Raw genomic sequence first — 21,685 nt, 5'->3', positions numbered from 1 at the left:
TAAGATTCCCCCTTATTGGCTGATCAATTGAAAATTCTCAAGGTGTACAGTCACTCTATCTTGATTATTATAATTTCCTGATAACTAATATTAAATTCCTGCTTTCCCTCTCATGTTTCTTGAATACTGGCAAGCATGCAAAATTCTGTAAGCCTGAGCCAATGGAACTTTAGAAAAATATAGTTAAGGGCATTTGCAATGATTTCAATATCTTTTCAAACCCTGTGTGCTTGTCATTCTTTGGTGACATTAATGCATCATCATCATTACTTTGTGGGCAGGTGGCCAAGTGGTTAAGGCATTGGACTAGCTACCTGAAGGTCGTGAGTTCGAGCCCCAGCCGAGGGAATGTGTTGTGTCCTTGAGCAAGACACTTAATCACACATTGCTCTGCGATGACACCGGTGCCAAGCTGTATGGGTCCTAATGCCCTTCCCTTGGACAACATTGGTGGCGTGGAGAGGGGAGACTTGCAGCATGGGCAACTGCTGGTCTTCCATACAACCTTGCCCAGGCCTGCGCCCTGGAGAGTGAAGACTTTCCAGGCGCAGATCCATGGTCTCGCGAGACTAACGGATGCCTCTATTATTTATTAATTTTGACCAGAATATGTCCAAAATTCAATAATAACGTTTTGGGCTGTTATTTTTTTTCTACTGTAAGTACTGACACAAAATAAACAGAATCTCGGTCAGAGGTGATGGTTAGAAGTACAAACAGCCTGTACAATATTTGGTTTATTCTGATATTTGTGTCATTTACTTGTTTCAGCTATCTTCAGTCACAACTATGCTTTTACCACTAGATGGAGTCTGTATCAAACTTTTGTTTCCCAAACATCTTATTTAAATACAGTAGCTGGAGACAGGTGTGACTGCAGATGTTGGAATCAGGAGCAAAAGGTAATGCTGGAGCAACTCAGTGAGGCAGGCAGTATCTACAGAGGGAAATAGGCAATCAGTGAAGTCTCAGATTGTTTCGTCTGAAACTTTGACTATTCATTTCTGTATATGATACCTGACCAACTGAAGTCTTCCAGCATTTCTTTTGCTCCATATTTAAATGCTTAACAGGTATATTCAACTAAAGCACAATAATCCAATCATCGAGGTAATCTCAGTCCAGTGTTTTGAAGCCATGCTGAGAATTGACTATTTTTTTAGTTAGGATGTCTGTTTAATGACTCAGGTCCTGATATTTTTATCTCTCCACCTACTAGTATTTTTTGTCTGTTCAAGGGACATGAACTCCACCAGCTGATCCAGTATTTAATTACCCTTGAGAAGGTGGTGATGAATTGCCTTCTTGAATCCCCTGTATTCCTTGAGGTGTGGTTTTACCCACAATGCCATTAGGGACTTGACCCAGTGTCAGTGAAGAAATGGTGCTATATCTTTTATTTCCTTTGTACTTGACAGGATCTACAGGACAGTTTTTGCCATTGTCGTTTCCAATGCTTCTGTTGATTAATGGTGATCCATCCAGTTCAGAATCAGGTGTAATATCACTGGTATATGTAAAGAAATTTATTGTTACGTGTTACCAGTACTTTACAATACATAAATAGTGAGGTAGTTTTCATTGGGTTCATTGTCCATTCAGAAATCTGATGCAGAGGGAGGGAAGCTGTTCCTGAAATATTGAGTGCATGTCTTTAGGATTCTATGCTATCTCCATGATGGTAGCGATCAGAAGTGGGCACGTCCTGGGTGAAGGTGGTCCTTAATGATGGATGCTGCCTCTTTGAGATATGGCCTTTTAAAGGTGTCCTCAATTCTGGGGAGGCTTGTGCCCATAATGAACTTGCCCATCCATAGCACACGGTTATGCAGTCAGTTAGAATGATATCCACAGTATATTTGTAGAAACTTACAAAGTGTCTTTGGTGACGTACCAAGTCTCCTGAGGGACTTCCGGTAGCGCTCATGGAGTGAAGTCGCGTTCTTGACTCGCTCCATTACCTCTGAGTTTTTTTACTCTATGGTCAGCTATACTTTAATTAACCATTAAGGCATCAATTTTTATAATACTTTGAATTAAACTGAATTCTCTGACAATTGGATGATACTTAGATCTGCTATGTCTAAGAACGGGAAAAACGGCAAGGATGGTAAACCTTCGGCTAAACCGAAAGCTACGGATCTCCCTCCGACTGAATCACCGGTGACTTTGAAAGCGATATCGGAGTTAATTCAGAGGGAAATTTCAACCTCTGTTAGGGAGATGATTCGTACGGAAATTGCAGGCTTTGTTAAAGATCTGATTCATGCGGAAATCTCAACTAATTTCCAGAAAATTGCCGATTTAATTGATAAGATGCAAACATGTATTGCGGAACATCAGTCGGCTATATCTGATCTTCAAAAATTCGCGCAACAAAGTGAGCTTAAGATGGGGAAAATCGAAGAAACAATTAATGTAATGAAGAAGAAACTTGACTTTTTGACTTTTAAAAACTCTGACTTGGAATCTAGAATGCGACGGCAGAATTTAAGAATGATCGGCGTGAGAGAAGCCGTTGAAGCTAACAACCCCATGAAATATTTCTCTCAACTTTTAAAAGATGCATTCCCTACTGTATTTCCTGACCAACCACCGCTACTGGATCGTGTTCACAGAATCCCATCATACTCGTCTAGGTCAGATAGACCTAGGCATGTTATTTTACGTTTTCATTACTTTCAAGACAAGGAGAGACTGTTTCGATTCGCTCGATCTAAAGGTTTCATTGATTTTTCGGATCTTAAGTTCCGATTCGTGGAAGATTTCAGTAAACCAATCTGGGACCAACGGGTCCGTTACAGATCCGTGATGTCGGAATTCTATAAGATGGATTTAAGACCAGCGCTGCTGTACCCTGCACGTCTAAGGATTCGCATGTTAGATGGAGCCCTTCGTTTTTTTGATTCTCCATCGGATGCCCAGAGTTATCTGGATCAACTTTCACCTTCAACATCTTAATTGCCTTTTTTTTTAATTTTCTCCGTTGATCGGAGGCTGTGAATTGGTTGGTTTTAACTTTTCTGTGCCCTATTTGGGCAGAAAAGTTTACTTTTGATTTCTTAATATGGCTGCTAAACTTTCTTTTTAACTGCGTCATTTCTTTCTTTTCCCAGGGGATTCTGGGTGGTTACTTCCCTTTTGTCATCTTACGTATTTCCTGTGCGGCCTTAAATTTTGTAGTTTTTTTTTAAATTTTATTCTGTTTTGCTTTTTATAATCACTTTATGTTAATAATCCTATTTTTTTTTGTTGCTGTGTCTATTCATGAGTTTGAGGTTTATTGTGGTTTTTTTTAATATATATTTTCCGGCTTTTGTTCTGTTCTGTGTGTATTCTAATTGAGCTAACTTTTTTTTTACTTATTTTTTTACTGTTTTACAATTAGCTGATCCTTTTCATATTTATATCTTTTTTTTAGGGAGCGTATACCGGAAGTCATGGGGGTAGTTTTAGCGCTTGCTTCTTTCTGGCGGGTCTGCTTTAGATTTTGCCTTGGGGTCTTGGGGTGGGGGGTGGTGGGAGGGGCTTCACGTTTTAGTTTGTTTTTCTTTGGGCTATATACATTATTGAAGTACTGGTTGCGTCCTTTTCCCCGGTATCTTTTGTATGTTCTGTTTCCTCTCCGGGTTTGTGGGTCACGCCTATTGTCAATCCTCCTTGTTGTGGGTTGACTTTAGGATTTATGGAGTCTATTATTAATTTTGTCTCCTGGACTACTAATGGTCTTAATCATCCTATTAAAAGAAAAAAAGTTTTTAAAGTGTTCCGGAGACTTAAAGCACAAATTTTATTTTTACAAGAGACCCATGTACGGAGGGGGGACAGACTACGTTTTTTCAAATTCTGGAAGGGACAACAATTTCATTCGAACTCCAATGCTAAGATTCGAGGCGTCTCTATTTTTATAGATTCCTCAGTTACTTTTATACAACAGGATATTATCTCTGATCCGAATGGTAGATTTTTATTGGTTAGTGGTTTACTATTTAATAAAAAAGTAGTTTTGGTTAATGTTTATGCTCCTAATATGGATTGTCCGGAATTTTATAAATCATTGTTTGATCAGTTTCCGAATTTGAACGAGTTTTCATTGATTTGGGGCGGAGATCTTAATACCTGTTTATCTCCAGCTTTGGACCGTTCGGCTCCTTTACGGACTTTACCTAATAAATCTGCAAATTTGATTAATTTTTTTCTTTCTGATTCTGGGTCGACGGACATTTGGCGTTTTCTGCATCCTCAGGAAAAAGATTTTTCCTTTTTTTCACATGTTCATCATTCCTATTCAAGAATTGATTATTTTTTTATTGACTCTCGTCTCATTCCTTCAGTGATTAAATGTGATTATGATTCTATAACCATTTCGGATCATGCTCCACTTAAGCTTTCTATTAAAATTATGGCCAATATACCAAACAATAGACAATGGCGTTTTAATTCGCTGTTGCTTCAGGACTCGGACTTTGTTAATTTTATGAATGAACAGATTGAGCTTTTTTTTACAATTAACCATACAGAAGATATTTCGGTTAACACTCTTTGGGACACTTTTAAAGCCTATATTCGGGGTCAGATTATTTCGTATTCCGTTGCTTTGAGGAAGAAACAGAAGCAGGAGGAGATGGCAATTGTGGACAAGATTAAAGAAATTGATAAGAAATATGTTATGGCTCCTTCTGAGGAGCTATACAAACAAAGAACTGAACTTCAAATGGAACACAGTTTACTACTCTCGTCCTCGATTGTAAACCAATTAAAGAAAACAAGAAGTGATTTTTATGTTCATAGTGATAAAATTGGCAAGCTGCTGGCTAATCAATTGAAATCTAATTATGTTAAATCTCAAATCAATCAGATTTATAACCAAAATGATCGATTGATATTGGATCATGTGGGGATTAATCAAACCTTTTGTGATTTTTATTCTTCTTTATATCAATCAGAGTCTCCTCGAGATTCTAAATATATGAATGATTTTTTAGATAAGTTAGACTTCCCTCAGATTTCACAGGATATGTCTTCTTTATTAGATACTTCCATTACAATGGATGAGATTAAGAATGTTATTTTTTCTATGAATCTGGGGAAAGCTCCTGGCCCTGATGGGTTTACCGTTGAATTTTATAAATGTTTTGCTTCTTTATTGATTCCTTGGCTCTATAAGGTTTTTGAGGCTTCTTTGAAACTTGGTAAACTTCCGGAATCTTTTAATAGAGCATCAATTTCTTTAATACTAAAGAAGGATAAAGACCCTGCTCAATGTGCATCTTATAGACCAATATCTTTATTAAATGTTGATTCTAAAGTTTTTTCTAAGTTATTAGCAAATAGACTAGAAAAAGTACTTCCTTCTATTATTTCGGAAGACCAAACGGGTTTTATTAAAGGTCGTTACTCTTTTTATAATATTCGTACATTGTTAAATATCGTTTATACTCCCTCACAAAATGTTCCTGAGTGTGTTATTTCTTTAGATGCCGAGAAAGCTTTTGATAGAGTAGAATGGCCTTATTTATTTAAGGTGCTTGAAATGTTTAATTTTAGCTTGAAATTTATATCCTGGATTAAACTGTTATATCACTCCCCTGTAGCCTCGGTTCGTACTAACTCTTTAAACTCACCTTTTTTTCCTCTCTTTCGTGGTACTCGACAAGGCTGTCCTCTTAGTCCCCTATTATTTGATATTGCATTAGAACCTCTTGCAATTGCTATTCGAGAATCTTCAAATATTACTGGGATAACTCGGGGATTAAAGTTCCATAAATTATCACTCTATGCTGATGATTTACTTTTATATATTTCTAATCCTGAGAGATCTATTCCTGCTGTTTTAGAGTTATTAGCACAATTTGGTCTTTTCTCAGGTTATAAATTAAATCTTAGTAAGAGTGAACTTTTTCCGATTAATAAACATCTTCCCTTATATTATAAATTTCCATTTAAATTGATTATAATTACCTTTCATATCTTGGGATTAAAATTACTTGTAAACATAAAGATTTATTTAAGACTAACTTTTTACCATTAATAGACCATATTACTCAACTTTCATCTAAATGGTTTCCCTTATATTTAACTTTGATTGGTCGTATTAATGCAGTTAAGATGTTTTTTTTGCCAAAATTTTTATATGTGTTTCAGGCATTACCAATTTTCGTTCCTAAATCTTTTTTTGATAAAGTCGACTCTAAAATTTCTTCATTTATTTGGCAGAATAAGAATCCGAGACTGGGTAAAATACATTTACAGAAAGCTAAGAGAGATGGAGGTTTAGCATTACCTAACTTTAGATTTTATTATTGGGCTATTAATATTCGACATATGAAATTTTGGTTACTTGACCGGGACATACTATCTATTCCTAAATGGGTAGCATTGGAATTACAATCTGTTCAGGGTTATACACTTGGTTCTATTTTAGGTTCATCTCTTCCCTTTGATTCGAAACGCCTTAAGCAGGTCTCTAACCCGATCGTTAAATATGCTTTGCGTATTTGGTTTCAATTCAGAAAATTTTTTGATCTTAATCAATTCGGGTTAGCGATTCCTATTTTAGGTAACATATTTTTTCCTCCCTCTTTTACGGATCGCGCTTTTCAAACTTGGAAGACTAAGGGTATTTTACGGTTTTTGGATTTATTTTTAGATGGTTCCCTTATGTCTTTTGAACAATTATCTAATAAATATAACTTATCAAGAATACATTTTTTTAGATATTTACAAGTTAGAAATTTCTTAAGTACTATACTTTCTTCCTTTCCAATGCTTCCTCCTATATATATTTTAGATTCGATAATTAACCTTAATCCATGTCAGAAAGGTGCATCGGCTATGATTTATAATATTATTATGAAACTTAGGAAAGCTCCATTTGATAAGATTAGGGTAGATTGGGAACAGGAATTGGGGCTTACCATCTCTGTGGATGATTGGGGGCAGATTTTACAATTAGTTAATACTTCCTCTATTTGTGCTAAACATTCCCTAATTCAATTTAAAGTGGTTCATAGAGCACATATGTCCAAAGATAAGTTAGCGCGTTTTTACACGCATATTAATCCTTTCTGTGATAGATGTTCGGGGCAGATAGCCTCTTTAACTCATATGTTTTGGTCTTGCCCTACTTTGGAAACTTTTTGGAGAGATATTTTCAATATTATTTCTAAGGTATTAAATATAGATATCTCTCCTCACCCTATTACTGCTATCTTTGGACTACCTAAAATTTCTAGTAATCTTTCCCCTTCAGCCCGTAGAATGATTGCATTTCTTACTTTGATGGCGAAAAGATGTATTTTACAACATTGGAAAGAGCTTAATGCTCCAACTACCTTTTTTTGGTTTTCTCAGACGATTTTATGTTTGAATCTGGAGAAAATTAGAAGTAACCTTTATGATTCTTCATTTAAATTTGAACAGATTTGGGGACCTTTTATTCGATATTTTCATTTAATGTAATATTTACCCTTCTTGTTCTTTTTTCACTGTTTTAATGGAGGTCGGGATTGAGGACGTGATTTTAAGTTTAACTCTGTTTGGTTTCAAGTTAGCCCATTGCTTTGCTTTGCTTTTAGTTAGTTGCACGGTGGGTTTTTTTTTGGGGTTTTTTTTTTTTCTTTTTTTTCCATTGATATATATAAAATCTAGTATACTATTATGTTATCTTGGTTTCTTATGCTTAAATTACATTGTTTGTAGTATTTTCTTTTTGGTATTGTTATCTTTTGGAATTTTATTATACTTTAACATTGTATTAATGTTTATATGGATTACCTTTTTTGTATACTTACTCAATAAAAAGATTTAAAAAGAAAAAGGTGACGTACCAAGTCTCCTGAAATTCCTAATGAAACATGGCCACTGTCGTGCCTTCATTGTAATTACATCAATATATTGGGCTAGGATAGATTTTCTGAGATGTTGACACCCAAGAACTTGAAACTGCTCACCCTTTCCACTGCTGATCCCTTGATAAAGACTGGTCTGTGTTCCCTTGACTTTCCCTTCCTGAAGTCCACAATCAATTCCTTGGTCTTACTGACATTGAGTCCAAGGTTGTTGTCGCAACACCTCTCAACCAGCTGATCTGTCTCACTCCTGTACACTTTCTCGTCATTATCTGAAGTTCTGCCAACAATATTTGTGTCATCAGCAAATTTATAGGTGATGTTTGAGCTGTGCCTAGTAACACAATTATATATGGGGACAACGTAGGGCACTGGGCAAAGCACACATCCTTGAAGTTCACCGGTGGTGATTGTCAGCGAGGAGGAGATGTTATTTCCAATCTGCATAAACTGTGGTCTGCTGGTGAGGAAGTCAAGGATCCAGTTGCAGAGGGAGGTACAGAGGACCAGGTTTTGGATCTTGTGGATTAGAACTGAGGATGTGATTGTATTGAATGCTGCACTGTAATCAGTAAACTGCAGCCTGACATACTGTAGGTATGACAATCAACCAGGTGATCCAAGGCCAAGTAGAGAGCCAGTGGAATTGCATCCATTGTAGACCTATTGCGGTGATAGGCAAATTCCACTAGGTCCAGGTACTCAGGCAGGAATTGATTATAGCCATGATCAAACTCTCAAAGCACTTCGTCACTATAGATGTGAGTCTCTCTGGGCAATATTGAGGCAGTTCACCTGCTCTTCTTGGGCATCATTATGAAATTGCCCTTTTGAAGCAGGTGGGAACCTCCAGTGGGAGATGGAAGATGTCCTTGAACATTCCTGCAGTTGGTTGGTACAGGTTTTCAAGTCTCTATCAGGTATACCTGATGACTTGCGGGGATTCACCCTCTTGAAGGACGTTCTGACGTTGGCCTCCAAGACAGAGATCACAGTCACCAGATGCTGCAGGGATTTGCAGAGTTGTTGTTTTATTCTCCCTTTTCAAAGTGTACACAAAAGGCATTGAGCTCCTCTGGGAGTGAAGCATCACAGCTATTCAGGATGTTAGGTTTTGCTTTGTAGGGAGTAATCACTTGCAAATGTTGCCATAGCTGACATGCTTACAATGCCGTCTCTAAACTCAATCAGAATTGTTCTTTGCTCTTAAAATAGCCTTCCATAGGTCATACCTGGGTTTCTTGTATAGTTCTGGATCACTAATTTTTGAATGCCACTAACCTAGACTACGAATCTCCTGGTTCATCCATGGCTTTCAATTTGGATATGTCTGGTATGTTCTCAAAGTCAAACACTCATCCACACAGGTCTTGATAAAGCTGGTGACAACTGTGGCGTATTCATTCAGACGCAGATGAATCCCTGAATATTGTCCAGTCCACTGAGTCAAAGCAGTCTCGTAAGCACTTCTCCTCCTCCATTGACCATACACTTTTGGTCCTCACCACTCGTCTGTATGCTGGAAGTAAAAGTACAGCCATGTGATTGTATTTCCCAAGTGTAGGTGTGGGATGGCGTGGTAAGCGTTGTGATGATGGTATAACGGCAGTCAAGTGTGTTGGTTCTGGTTCCACCGGTGGTAGTTGTGAGACTTCTTCAAGCTGGTCTGGATGAAATCTCCCAGAATGATAGGGCGGCATCAGGATGTGCATTTTCATGCCTGCTGATTACGTTGCTCTGTTTTCTTTTGGCTTTATAGTATACAACTGAATGATTTGTTATGCCATTTGAGAAGGCAGTTAAGTGTCAACCACATTGTTTTGGGTCCAGGGAAGGAGTGATACAGCACACTGACAGGCCCTTCTGATCCACTCAGTTACAGTCATGTGACCAATTAACCTACTGATCTATGCATTTTAGAACATGGGAGAACACCAGAGTACCGAAGAAATCCATGCAGTCACTGGGAGAATTACAAACTTCGTAGCAGACAGTGGCACCAATAATACACCTATATTCCTCTGACTCTCTATTTGTGTTCATGTCAACAGAAAAGTTCTTTGTCACCCTTGTCATTTCTATTAATTGTAAAACATTGAGGCCCCGGTTCCTGAGGCATACCAGTCATAATATCTTGCCAACCAGAAAAAGACCCACTAATGCCTACACTCTTCCATAATCAGTCAGCTCTGATATGACCCTCCAAAAAAGTTATCATTTATTGTCCGCAGTGGCCTTCTGGAAATCTATGGGAGGAAGAAACAATTATTTTTTTGATTTGTATATCTGGGTCCCTTGGAAATTCAGGAGTACTTTAAGATTACCCCTTTTTTCTAGCCTTGCTATACTTTCTCTGCTCATTTTGAATGCTTTCCTTTCTATGATCCTTCAGCTTAGATTCTTTTGAGTGCAAAATTTCTTCCATAACACTAGCCACATACTCCTGATAATTCAGTTATTTTATCCAAAATTTGGGGAACTTGTTAATCTTGTGTAAAAGGTGAATTGTTAACTTGTTGGCTTTGAAGCCTTTAACTATTAATAGCCTACTCTCTGTATTAGGTAGACATTAAAATAGATGTCAGTGATCTGAGGATTGATACATTTCGAGCCAGAGGAGCAGGGGGGCAGCATGTAAACACGACCGACAGTGCAGTGAGGATCGTCCATATTCCAACAAGTGAGTAAATGTGTGTTCCTTTATAATTCTGATCTTTCACCACTACTTCACAGTTCTGAAATTATTCACATCTTTTATGCAGAATGATTTGAAAGCAAGTTATATTGAAGTACTAATCTGAGACAACAGGATCAGATCCTGACGACACAGTCAAAGTGGTCTGTTGCTCTTAAATTCATTTGTGATCTAATTGACTTAATAATTCTGATACCTACAGGTAGGCCGCAGAAGAACCCAAAATACCCTTAGGAGGGCTAACAGTCAGTTGCCACCTGACTGCTCATATTTGCAGTCACAGTAATCCAGCTGGGCACTCAGCATTGTAAGGCAGTGGTGCAGGGCTTGAGAATGGTCAGCAACAATATTTAGGAGGGAGTGTAGTTCAGATTTTAGCCAGCTTGGATGGGTGGATTGGTCATCCAAAAATGGCCAGAGGAAGAGTGAGGATCGTGTTCACTAGGAATATGGAATGAGGCCTGCTGAGCCTGAGGTCTGCTCCACTATGTCAGAATCAGATTTATCATCACTGTCTTATATGGTGCAAAATTTGTTGTGCAGCAGCAGAACAGTGCAAAGACATAAATTACAAAATAAATAGTGCAAAAAAAGGAATAGTCTGAGTAATGTTCATGGGTTTGTAGACTTAAGAAATTTGATGGCAGAGGGGAAGAGACTGCTTCTAAATTACATCCTACTGAAGGGTCTTGACCCGAAACATCAACTGTACTGTTTTTCATAGGTGCTGCCTGGCCTGCTGAATTCCTCCAGCATTTTGTGTGTGTTGCTTGGATTTCCAGCATTTGCAGATTTTTTTCTTGTTTGCTTGTAAATTGTCTTCAGGCTCTGTATTTCTTTAATGACAGTGGTAATAAGAAGAGGTCTTGTCCATAGTCTCCTACCCTGGGTGACTGCAACAGGCAACCCTGCACCAAGGGCCTAGCCCTCTCCACAACCGAGACACCACCACTCTGCCACTGTTGGTCTTGCCAATGAACCAGTGAACCAGACAGCAGTATACTACAATATCTGTGTCCAACTGGGTCTTGTACTATAATAAAAACATCCAAGACAGTCACTCACATCATCTACCATCTTAACACAACAGCAGTACACAAGTCCAGGTGACAACACGTAGTGGTATGCAATAAAACCAGCTCCATTGCTATGGGTGGCTCACTGATGGGATAGTCCTACAGTACTTGATATTTTTAGTATCCAGCAGTGACTTGCAATCGTAAAAAAGACATAGGGGACGGACAGATACACTTTTGATTGGATGCAGAGTGGCTGCTGCATCTCAGCACATCTCCATCTTACCAGAAATAATGTTAGCTGAGACTTTCACCGTCTGCAGCCCCTTGTGATCCTGAGCCTACAAACCAGGCTGTGATGCAACCAGTGAGAAAGCTGTCCACCACAGATCTGTCGAAATTTCCAAGGGTCGAAATACAGCTTCTGGTGTATTAGGCATCGATGTGTTAGGCCCAAGACAGGTCCACAGAGATGCTTACACACCAAAACTTATATCTGCTCACCCTTTCTACTACTGACTCCTAGTTGAAGACTAGTGCATGTTCTCCCAACTTTCCCTTGCTGAAGCCCATGATCAATTCTTTGGTCTTGTTGACATTCTGTGCAAGTTTGTTGTTGGGACACCACTCAACCAGCTGATCTGTCTCACTCCTGTGTTTCTGCCTGTTGCCATCTGAGGTTTAACTAACAAAAAGTGCGCCATCTGCAAATTTATAGATGGCATTTGAGTTGTGCTGAGCCACAGAATCATGAGTGTAGAGAGACTAGAGCAGTGGGCTAAGCATGCAGCATTGATAGTTAGCAAGAAGATGTTAGTACTGATCTATACTGACTGTGGTCTCCCAATGAGGAAGTCAAGGATCTTATTGCAGAGGCCCATCTTTAGAAATTTTGTGATTAATACTGAGGGATGATGGTATAAAATGCTGCACTGTAATTGCTGTGTACTAAATGCTCCTAAGTAGAGTGGGTGCCAGTGAGGTCGTGTCCACTGTGGACCTGTTGCAGCAATAAACACATTGTAGGGAGTTCAAGTCATTGCACAGGTAGGAGTTGTTTCTAGCCATAATTAACCTCTTGAAGAAATGCATTACAATAGATGTTGGTGTTACTGATTGATAGTTGTTGAGGCAGATCACCCTGCTCTTCTTGGGTACTGGTGTGATTGCTTCCCTTTTGAAGCTCTGGCGCATCAGACTGCACTCCCATTCCATGGGTGATCTACTTGGATGAGTGACAGTGAAGAAGGAGCACTGAAAGGCACTTCGAGCTGGAGGCACATGAAGGCTGTATGCAAACAGCAGAGTGACAGCACAGCATCTCTAAATAAACCACCTGCTTGTCCTGTCAACTACCCGTGTGGTTCCGTATAAGGCTCTTAATCACCTCAGACTGAATTGGTCTGGAAGCTAGGTATTTTGGTTCTGAGGAGTTGACAGAAATTTGAAGGTCTCCTTCCTATCATTGACCTCTGCCCCCTTCTCAAAAATGTAAAGCTTATTTATTCCAGAATGCAAACTGCATCTCAAATTTTGCCAATAATGCAAATATTGTGAGTGTAAATAGATCCATTGCATTACAGTGCTACAGGTAGATTAACAAAATGGGCAGAATTGTGGCAGGTGACTTTCACCTTTCTCGATGATGAAAAGTTGGAGGTAGTAGATGTCCTAGAAGATTGGAGGAAGTAGAGGTACATATAAAGTTAAGGTAAGTTAACATTTTCTGGAGTGAGAAGGAGATGGACAGGATTCAAGGGATTCTTGTAAAGTTGACTTTTACATTAATAGACCGCACAACATGGTACAAATTATGCCACAAATGTACAAGGCACTTTGACCATATCTGGAGCATCATACAGGGCACTGTTTGATCACATCTGGATACTACTGCTTGAAGATATATCGGCCTGAATGAGTGCAGATTTACCAGAATGATGCTTGGATTTCATTTGCAAGGAGTAACTACAGAAAAGGGTAGATGTTTTCAAGACATAAAAATGAATTGATATAATATGTATAAAAAGAAAATAGGTTCCCCCCCGCAGCCCAGATTTGGGAATTGTAGAATTAGGGAGCATGTTCAAAATATTGGGATCAGGTGAGAAATCATTAATTCTGCTTCTCTCTCCAGGGTTTTTGCCTGACTTGCTGAGTGCTTCCAACATTTTCAGTTTTATTTCTGAAAAGATGTGTACTGTTTCAAATATAAAATTAATGCTGGTTATTAATAATGAATACAAATTTTTCTAGGATTAACAATAGAATGCCAACAGCACCGATCACAGTTAGAAAATAAAAAATTGGCCATGGACGCATTGAAAGCAAAATTACACCAGAAGGTTGAAGACAAAGAACTGGAGAGGAGGCAAAGTACCCGGAAACTGCAGGTAACAGTTGATGAGAAACAATTTCATTCTCATCTGTTTTCAGTGGGGCTCAGGTTTATCCTTTCTTTAAATCAGGGAGAGTTGCTGAGAACAAAAACGGGGTTGATGTAGGATTAGTGTAAATGTATGTATGGTTGTTAATAGGCATGGACTCAGAGGGTCAAATGGTCTGTTTCTGAGTTGTATCTCTCTAAAGTCTGGTATGTTCAGTTCACCAGTATTCTGATCCATGATTCCATCAGCTAAATGTGAGAACAAGGACATAAGAATAGGAAGAGGCAATATGGCCTTCTGAACTTGCTCTTCCATACAGAACCACATCCACCCTATCTCCACACCATGGTTGATCTGAACCTTAGCCTCAACACCTCCTTCCTGATCAATACCACTAAAGTGTCTGTCTCAGCTACAAAACATTTAATGGCACAACATTTACATACTCTAGGGGATAGAAAATTCCAAAGGTATACAAGACGCTGAGAAAGAATTTCTTTTCTTCAGTCTTATCGCCAGCTCTCTGACCTGAGTCCGTTTTTCTTAGCTCATAGCGATAGTTTTTTGGGAGTTCGGGGGTCAGGTTAGGATGTAGGGACAAGGATAAGACTGTAAGACATTGGAGCAGAATTAGGCCATTCAGCCCTTCAACCCTGCTCCGGCACTCCATCATGGCTGATCCCGGATCATACTCAACCCCATACACTTGCCTTCTTGCCATAACCTTTGCTCCGACCAATCAGGAAACTATCAACTTTCACTTTAAATATACAGGTTTCCCCCACCATCTGAAGGTAGAGCGTTCCTGTGAAACAGTTCGTAAGCAGGAATGTCGTAAAGCGAAGAAGCAGTTGCCATTAATTTATATGGGAAAAATTTGTGAGCGTTCGCAGACCCAAAAATAACCTACCAAATCATGCCAAATAACACATAAAACCTAAAATAACAGTAACATATAGTAAAAGCAGGAATGATATGATGAATACACAGCCTATATTTAGTAGAAATACATTTCCACAACCATTGCCACACTGTTCTCCGTAGTGAAAATCTCATGCAAGCGCCATCGGCAAAAACACTCTCTCCAGTAACTTTTAAGCTATGAAGCTGCTAAATAACACCTAAAAATACACAGCCTATATAAAGTAGAAATAATGTATGTACAGTGTAGTATCACTTACAGGAATCAGGAAGACATCGAGCACACTGATGATGGTGTGTTAGGCTGAGTCGTCGGAGGTTGGGGTGGTGCAGTGGCCCCCACCCTCCAGGCTGCCAACCGATACTGATCCGCGAATTAGGTGCTGCCCGGCACGTAAATGTCGGCCCAGATCAGAGGCAACGCAATCGGCAATGGCCTCTGGTCTGGGCTGACATTTACGTGCCGGGCGGCACCTAATTAATTAGCTAGTTTATTTCGGCTTTTTTTCTTAAAGATGTGCTGGGTGTGTCCCGGCTACCGCTCCATTTTCCACGAATCGATATCTGTCCACGGCCCGGGGGTTGGGGTGGTGGGACACTGGGGTGTCGTCTGTTTCCAGGGCAGCCAGGTCAACTTCTATGACTGCCTGCCTCGATGTCGAAGGTCGAGGTTCGTCAGCTGCTGTGGCTGATGTGGAAGGCTTGCTTGACTGCTTAGCCTCGCGCATTTTTCTATCATACAGTTCTTTGTAAGGACTCAAACCATCCCGCAAATATACCCTAAACCGACGTAACCTTTCAAAATTAAAGTCGTACTTTATCATTGCAGCGAAAATCTCACGCAGTTGCTTCACGTTCAGTTCCTGGACGACGTCACTTTCGGTCCATTCGCTACTGCATTCAGTTTTGATTATTTTACCCTTTCCTTCCAATTGCATCAGCTCTTCGTCTATCAGTTCTTGGTCATAGGATGCCAAAACCGCTTCAACATCATCTTCGTCAACTTCCACAAGCCAAACCCACTTTGTCCTTACTTCGTTCACCACGATTGAAACGCTTAATTAGGTCTAGTTTTATGCTAAGTGTAACACCTTTACGAGCTCGTTCAGGCTTTTCTGACACCTCAGAACTCATCTTGCTAACGGCTGCTCACAGGCACGTGTTTAAGCAATGCCGGCGAGAATGCCGTTCTGAATCTGGGGGAGAGCGGCTGCTCAGGGCACACGCTGCTTTTTTTCTGGCGCGCTGCCTTTTTTCGTAACAGTGAGTTTCGTAAAGCAAACGTTTGAAAAGCGGGGGACACCTGTACCCACGAACTTGGCCTCCACCACAGTCAGCAGCAGAGCATTCCACAGATTCGCTGCTCTCTGACTAATACAATTCCTCCTTACCTCTGTTCTAAAAAGTCGCCCCTCAATTTTGAGGCTGTGCCCTGCTGTTCTGGATACCCTCACAATCCTCTCCACATCCACCTTATCTAGTCCTTTCAACATTTAGTAGGTTTCTATGAGATACCCCGCATTTTCCTAAATTCCAGTGAGTACAGGTCAAAAGCTGCCAAATGCTCCTCATATGTTAACCCCTTCACTCCCAGAATATCCTCCTCTGGACCCTCTCCAATGACAACACATCCTTTCTGAGATATGGGGCCCAAAACTGTTGACAATACTCCAGGTGCAGCCTGACTTGTGTCCTGTAAAGGCTCAGTACTATCTCAAGTAAGAGAAAATCTTCAGATGCTGGAAATCCGAGCAACACGCACAAAATGCTGGAGGAACTCAGCAGACCAGACAGCATCTATGGAAAAGAGTACAGTCGACATTTTGGGCCAAAACCCTTCAGCTTTTCCATTGATGCTGCCTGGCCTGCTGAGTTCCTCCAGCATTTTGTGTGTATTGCTCAGCTTTATCATGTTGCTTTTATATTCTATCCCCTTGAAATAAATGCCAACGTTGCATTTGCCTTCTTTACCACAGACTCAACCTGTAAATTCTGGGAGTCTTGCACAAAGACTCCTAATCTCTTTGCACCTCTGATTTTGAACCTTCTCCCCATTTAGACAATAATCTGCACGTTTGTTCCTTTTACAAAGTGCATTATCATACATTTCCCAACACTGTTTTCCATTTGCCACTTTTTTGCCAATTCTTCCAATTTATCTAAGTCCTGCTGTAATCACATTGCTTCCTCAGCACTATCTACCCTTCCACTTATTTTCTTATCCGCAAACTTTGCCACAAAGCCATCAATTCCATTATCTAAATCGGTGACAAACGATGTGAAAAGTAGTGGTCCCAATACTGACCCCTGAGGAACACCACTAGTCACTGGCAGCCTACAAGAAAAGGCCCCTTTTATACCCATTCACTGCCTCCTGTCTGTCAGCCATTTCTCTGTCCATGCCAGTATCTTTCCTGTAACGCCGTGGGATTTTATCTTGTTAAGCAGTCTCATGTGTGGCACCTTATCAAATGCCTTCTGAAAATCCAAGTAAATGACATCCACTGCCTCTCCTTTGTCCACCCTGCTGGTTACTTCCTTGAAGAACTGTAACAGATTTGTCAGGCAAGATTCCCCTTTACAGAAACCATGCTGATTTGACTTATTTTATCATTAGTCTCCAAGTACATGGAAACCTCATCCTTAATAATGGTCTCCAACACTTTCCCAATCATTAACTAGCTTATAATTTCCTTCCTTTTGCCTTCCTCCCTTCTAAAAGTAGAGTGACATTTGCAATTTTCCAGTCCTCTGGAACCATGCCAAAATCAAGTGATTCTGAAAGATCATGACCAATGCATCTGCTATCTTTTCAGCAACCTCTCTCAGATTTCTAGGATGTAGTCCATCTGCTCCTGGTGACTTATCCACCTTAAGACCTTTCAGTTTGTCTGGCACTTTAGTGCTTTGTAATACCAATAGTACTCACTTCTGCTCCCTGACACACTCAGGCCTCTGGCACACGGCTGGTGTCTTCCGCAATGCAACTGATGCAAAGTACTTAATCAATTCATCTGCCGTGTCTTTGTCCCCCATTACCACTTCACCAGCATCATTTTCCAGTGGTCCAATACCAACTCTCACCTCCTTTTTACTCTTTATATAAAAGTGAAAAAAAAAATTAGTATCCTGCTTTATATTATTGGCTAGTGTGCCCTCGTATTTCACCTTTTCCTTGCTTATGGCTTTTGTTGGATTTTAAAAACTTCCCAATCATCCAACTTCCCACTGACTTTTGCTGCATTATATGCCCTTTCCTTGGTTTTGATGCAGTTCTTAACTTTGCTTGTCAGCCACGGTTGCTTACTCCTGCCATATGAGAACAACTTCTGTGGGACATATCTATCCTGCACTTTGTGAACTGTTAGCCACCTCTGCTCTGCTGTCACCCCCACCAGGTCAAGGGTGGTGAATGTACATTTGGGGGAAGGAGCCAAGGATGGAGCACTCCAACGTCAGAGGCCTGAGGACGGCGGGCCCAGGTCTGTAGGTCCCAAGAATTGCCAATGATGCTTGAGGTTGGTGAGTCTTGATGTCAGAGGCCTGAGGTCAGTGAAGCCAATGGAGGTCAGTTGGCAGGTCCTGAGGTTGGAGGCGCAGAATTAACTGAGATCCAAAACAAGAGGTTGGTGAGTCTGGAGGTCAGAGGTCAAAGCCCAAAGCCCTGGGTGAGCACATCTGGAGATCGGAGGCCCAAAGATGTCTTGGGGTTGGAGGCCTGTCTGTGGGTGGGAGGATTAGGAAGGGCCAAGTTTTGCTGCTGTTCGTCAGCGTGCTATATTGGCACTGGAATGTGCAGCAAGAATTGTGCTGCCCCTAGTACATCCTAAAGTTGTGTTGGTTATTTACACAATCAAAGCATTTCACTTGAATATAGGAAAGGTATGTCGCATCTGGAGTTTCTCCAGTTAGCGGACGATTTCCCTCCACGCCTCTCTGACGTAGTGGGGAATCGCGTACGAGGCAAGTCACAGCAGTGGTTTGCCATTGCCTTCTGCCAGGTGAGTTTCTAAAGAGATCACCAGCTCGTAAGCCAGCATGGATGGAAAGCGTGCAGGGGAGCCGGCTGGATTCGAACTCAGGACCTTTCATCCCGAAGTCTGACACTGATGCCACTATGCCACCAGCCAGGTCATGTTTCAATACACGTGATAAATAAATAAATCTGAATCTTTACCTCCACTAAAACATCTATCTTATAAAGGCATGCTGAATGTTACATGTTTAACTGACATTGTCTGTCCATCTAGTCCACCTTAAAGGTGCATCGTATACTGCGGAATATCTGCCACCCTGGCCATTCCATTTCTTTCTCTTTTTACCTTTGGGAGAAGACAGAGGAACTTAAAGCTTGGATGACCAGACTTCTTCGTATCATGTCCACGGACAGTCTATACATGGCCCAGCCAGAACTGGACACATTTTTGCGCCTTGTTGTTGAATTCAGCAAGAGGGTTCCTCTAGCGATGGGCATTGCAAGAGATGTTGCATAGTTTGTGGCTCAGTTCCACATTCACAAGTTGTCCGGCTGGTTGTATATCCTCATTTGCTTAGTGACACCTTTGAACGACCTACACCAGTCCTAAGTCTGTTACGGCACTTCCAGGTTGCCCAGTTGCAATTAGCTCCTGGGGGGGAAGGTTTTCATCCGGTGGAATTTCCATCACTGGGGGTTGTTTGAGACTGGCGAGCTGGTCTTTCCACAAGGTGATGCGGGCTTCAGACGGGGTTGATTGTAATGGAACAACACTGTTCATGAAGCTCTTCCTTGACTTTAGGCAGCTGGGTGTAGGTGTATGACCATGTAGAGGGTGCCTCTCATCTGATGTTTGACAGAGTCATTCTTTCTTGCTGGGAAAGAAAGATCTTTCTTCTTCTTATATCAAGGGGGATCGATACCCGCCAGGATATATAGGCTGTTGGTATTTGTTGGTTTTAAACAACCTGTGATAAGTCGGTAGCTTGCATTCAGAACGGCATCCATCTTCTTAGCATGAGTAGATCTTTCCCATGCAGGGCAGGCGTATTCGGCAGTGGAATAGCAAAGAGTAAGTGCACTGGTTCACATATGTTTTCGAGCTTGCTCCCCATTTTATGTTAGTGAGCTTATTCAGGATGTTGTTTCGTGTGCTCACTTTTGCCTTTGTCTTACTCAAGAATAGCTTCTTCCCTACTGCCATCAGACTGCCAGTCACCTCTTTCATAACCCTTCTTGATGTTGCTGCCATGTTCTCGAACTCTTTACCTGCCTGGGTTATTTTGTTATGGTCACTACAGCAGTTCTTTTGCACTGCTTCAAATTAGACTACAACCTTTGACTTTGTGTGTTCTCTGTGTGACCACATGAGTTTCCTCTGGGTGCTCTGGTTTCCTCCCACATTCCAAAGATGTAGTGGTTGGTAGATTAATTGCCCATTATCTTTAGTTAAGCATTGATGGCAAACAAGAGAAGATCTGCAGGTGCTGGAAATCCGAGCAACACACACAAAATGATTGAGTAGAAATAGGCGTGAAACTGCACCAAATATAGGGGCAGTAGGGGCAACTTCCCTTTGGAAAGGGGAGAAAGCAATAAATTTGATGGATCTTGGTGTCTGGTTCATAGTATATGGCAGACAGGCCTGTAAGTACAGTAAACAATTGGATTGAAGAGATAAACCTATGAAAGAAAATTCAGGAAGCTATTGAGGGAGTGCAGCATGTTCCCGCTGATGGGTGAGTTCGGAACCAGAGGCCACAGTTTAACAATAAGGGGTAGGCCATTTAGAAAGGAATTGAGGAAGAACTTTTTCACCCAGAGAGTTGTGGATCTGTGGACTGCTCTGCCTCAGAAGGCAGTGGAGGCCAATTCTCTGAATGCTTTCAAGAAAGAGTTAGATAGAGCTCTTAATGACAGCAGAGTCAAGGGATATGGGGAGAAGGCAGGAATGGGGTACTGATTGTGGATGATCAGCTATGATCACAGTGAATGGTGGTGCTGGCTCGAAGGGCAGAATGGCCTACTCCTGCACCTATTGTCTATTGTCTAAAATGCTGGAGGAACTCAGCAGGCCAGGCTGCATTAAGAAAAGAGTACAGTCGACATTTTGAGCCAAAACGCCTATTGTACTCTTTTCCATAGATGCTGCCTGGCCTGCTGAGTTCTTCCAGCATTGTGTGTGTGTTAATCATTGATGGGTCACTTTTCCAATGAAATCCATATTTCTTAATGGGAAATATGTTCAAATACAGTTATTGAATATTCCTTTAATTGTCTGCTTGTTATATACATGAGATAAAAGGAACAGAAAGAAGACCAGTCAGTCCCTACCAGACTTGCCTCCTTCCCTCATTTATCAGCATAAACCTCTATTCCTTCTCCTTCATTTGCTTGCCCAGCCTCCAATGCATCTGCACTATTTACTTCAACCAGTCCTTGTTGATAGCAAGGTCCATGCTTTCACCACTCTCTGGGTAAAGGAGTTTCAACTGAATTCCTAACTGGATTTCATTATGACTATCTAATATTGATGGCCTCATTCTCTACTAGTGGGACCATTCTCCCTATGTTTACTCCAGCAAAACCTTTCACGGTTTCAATTGTTGTGTTACATCACCCTTTTCTCAAGGGGAAAGTGTTGAACTTTCTTAAATGTTCGAAGTATTATTTTATCTGTAAACACGTTGCCATTTTCAATACCTCATTCCATTTACATTATGCTAATTTGTACGAATGTTTCTTTCCCTAAGGAGCCACACAGCAGCTAGTATAGCTACTGCCTCACAACACTAGACACCCCAGTCCAATCATGACTTTGGGTGCTGTCTATGTGGAGGTTG

The 21,685-nt window shown here is 40.7% G+C and overlaps 1 protein-coding gene across 4 annotated transcripts in view; it reads left to right on the top strand.

The window, feature by feature from the left end:
• Window positions 1-21,685, top strand: part of mtrf1 (mitochondrial translational release factor 1) — a 47,562-nt gene that overhangs the window by 16,647 nt on the left and 9,230 nt on the right. For 3 of the 4 annotated variants that reach the window (XM_063051211.1, XM_063051212.1, XM_063051213.1), the window contains exons 7-8: window positions 10,413-10,530; window positions 13,815-13,951. In XM_063051211.1, the coding sequence (XP_062907281.1) occupies window positions 10,413-10,530; window positions 13,815-13,951 (255 nt within the window). The remainder of the gene's footprint in view (window positions 1-10,412; window positions 10,531-13,814; window positions 13,952-21,685) is intronic. The other variant, XM_063051214.1, reaches the window with a different exon arrangement.

Source organism: Mobula hypostoma, chromosome 6 (genome assembly GCF_963921235.1).
Source record: "Mobula hypostoma chromosome 6, sMobHyp1.1, whole genome shotgun sequence".
Taxonomy (NCBI): Eukaryota; Metazoa; Chordata; class Chondrichthyes; order Myliobatiformes; family Myliobatidae; genus Mobula; species Mobula hypostoma.
Note: the sequence above shows the minus strand (reverse complement) of the source record. Positions and strands in the feature narration are given on the sequence as shown.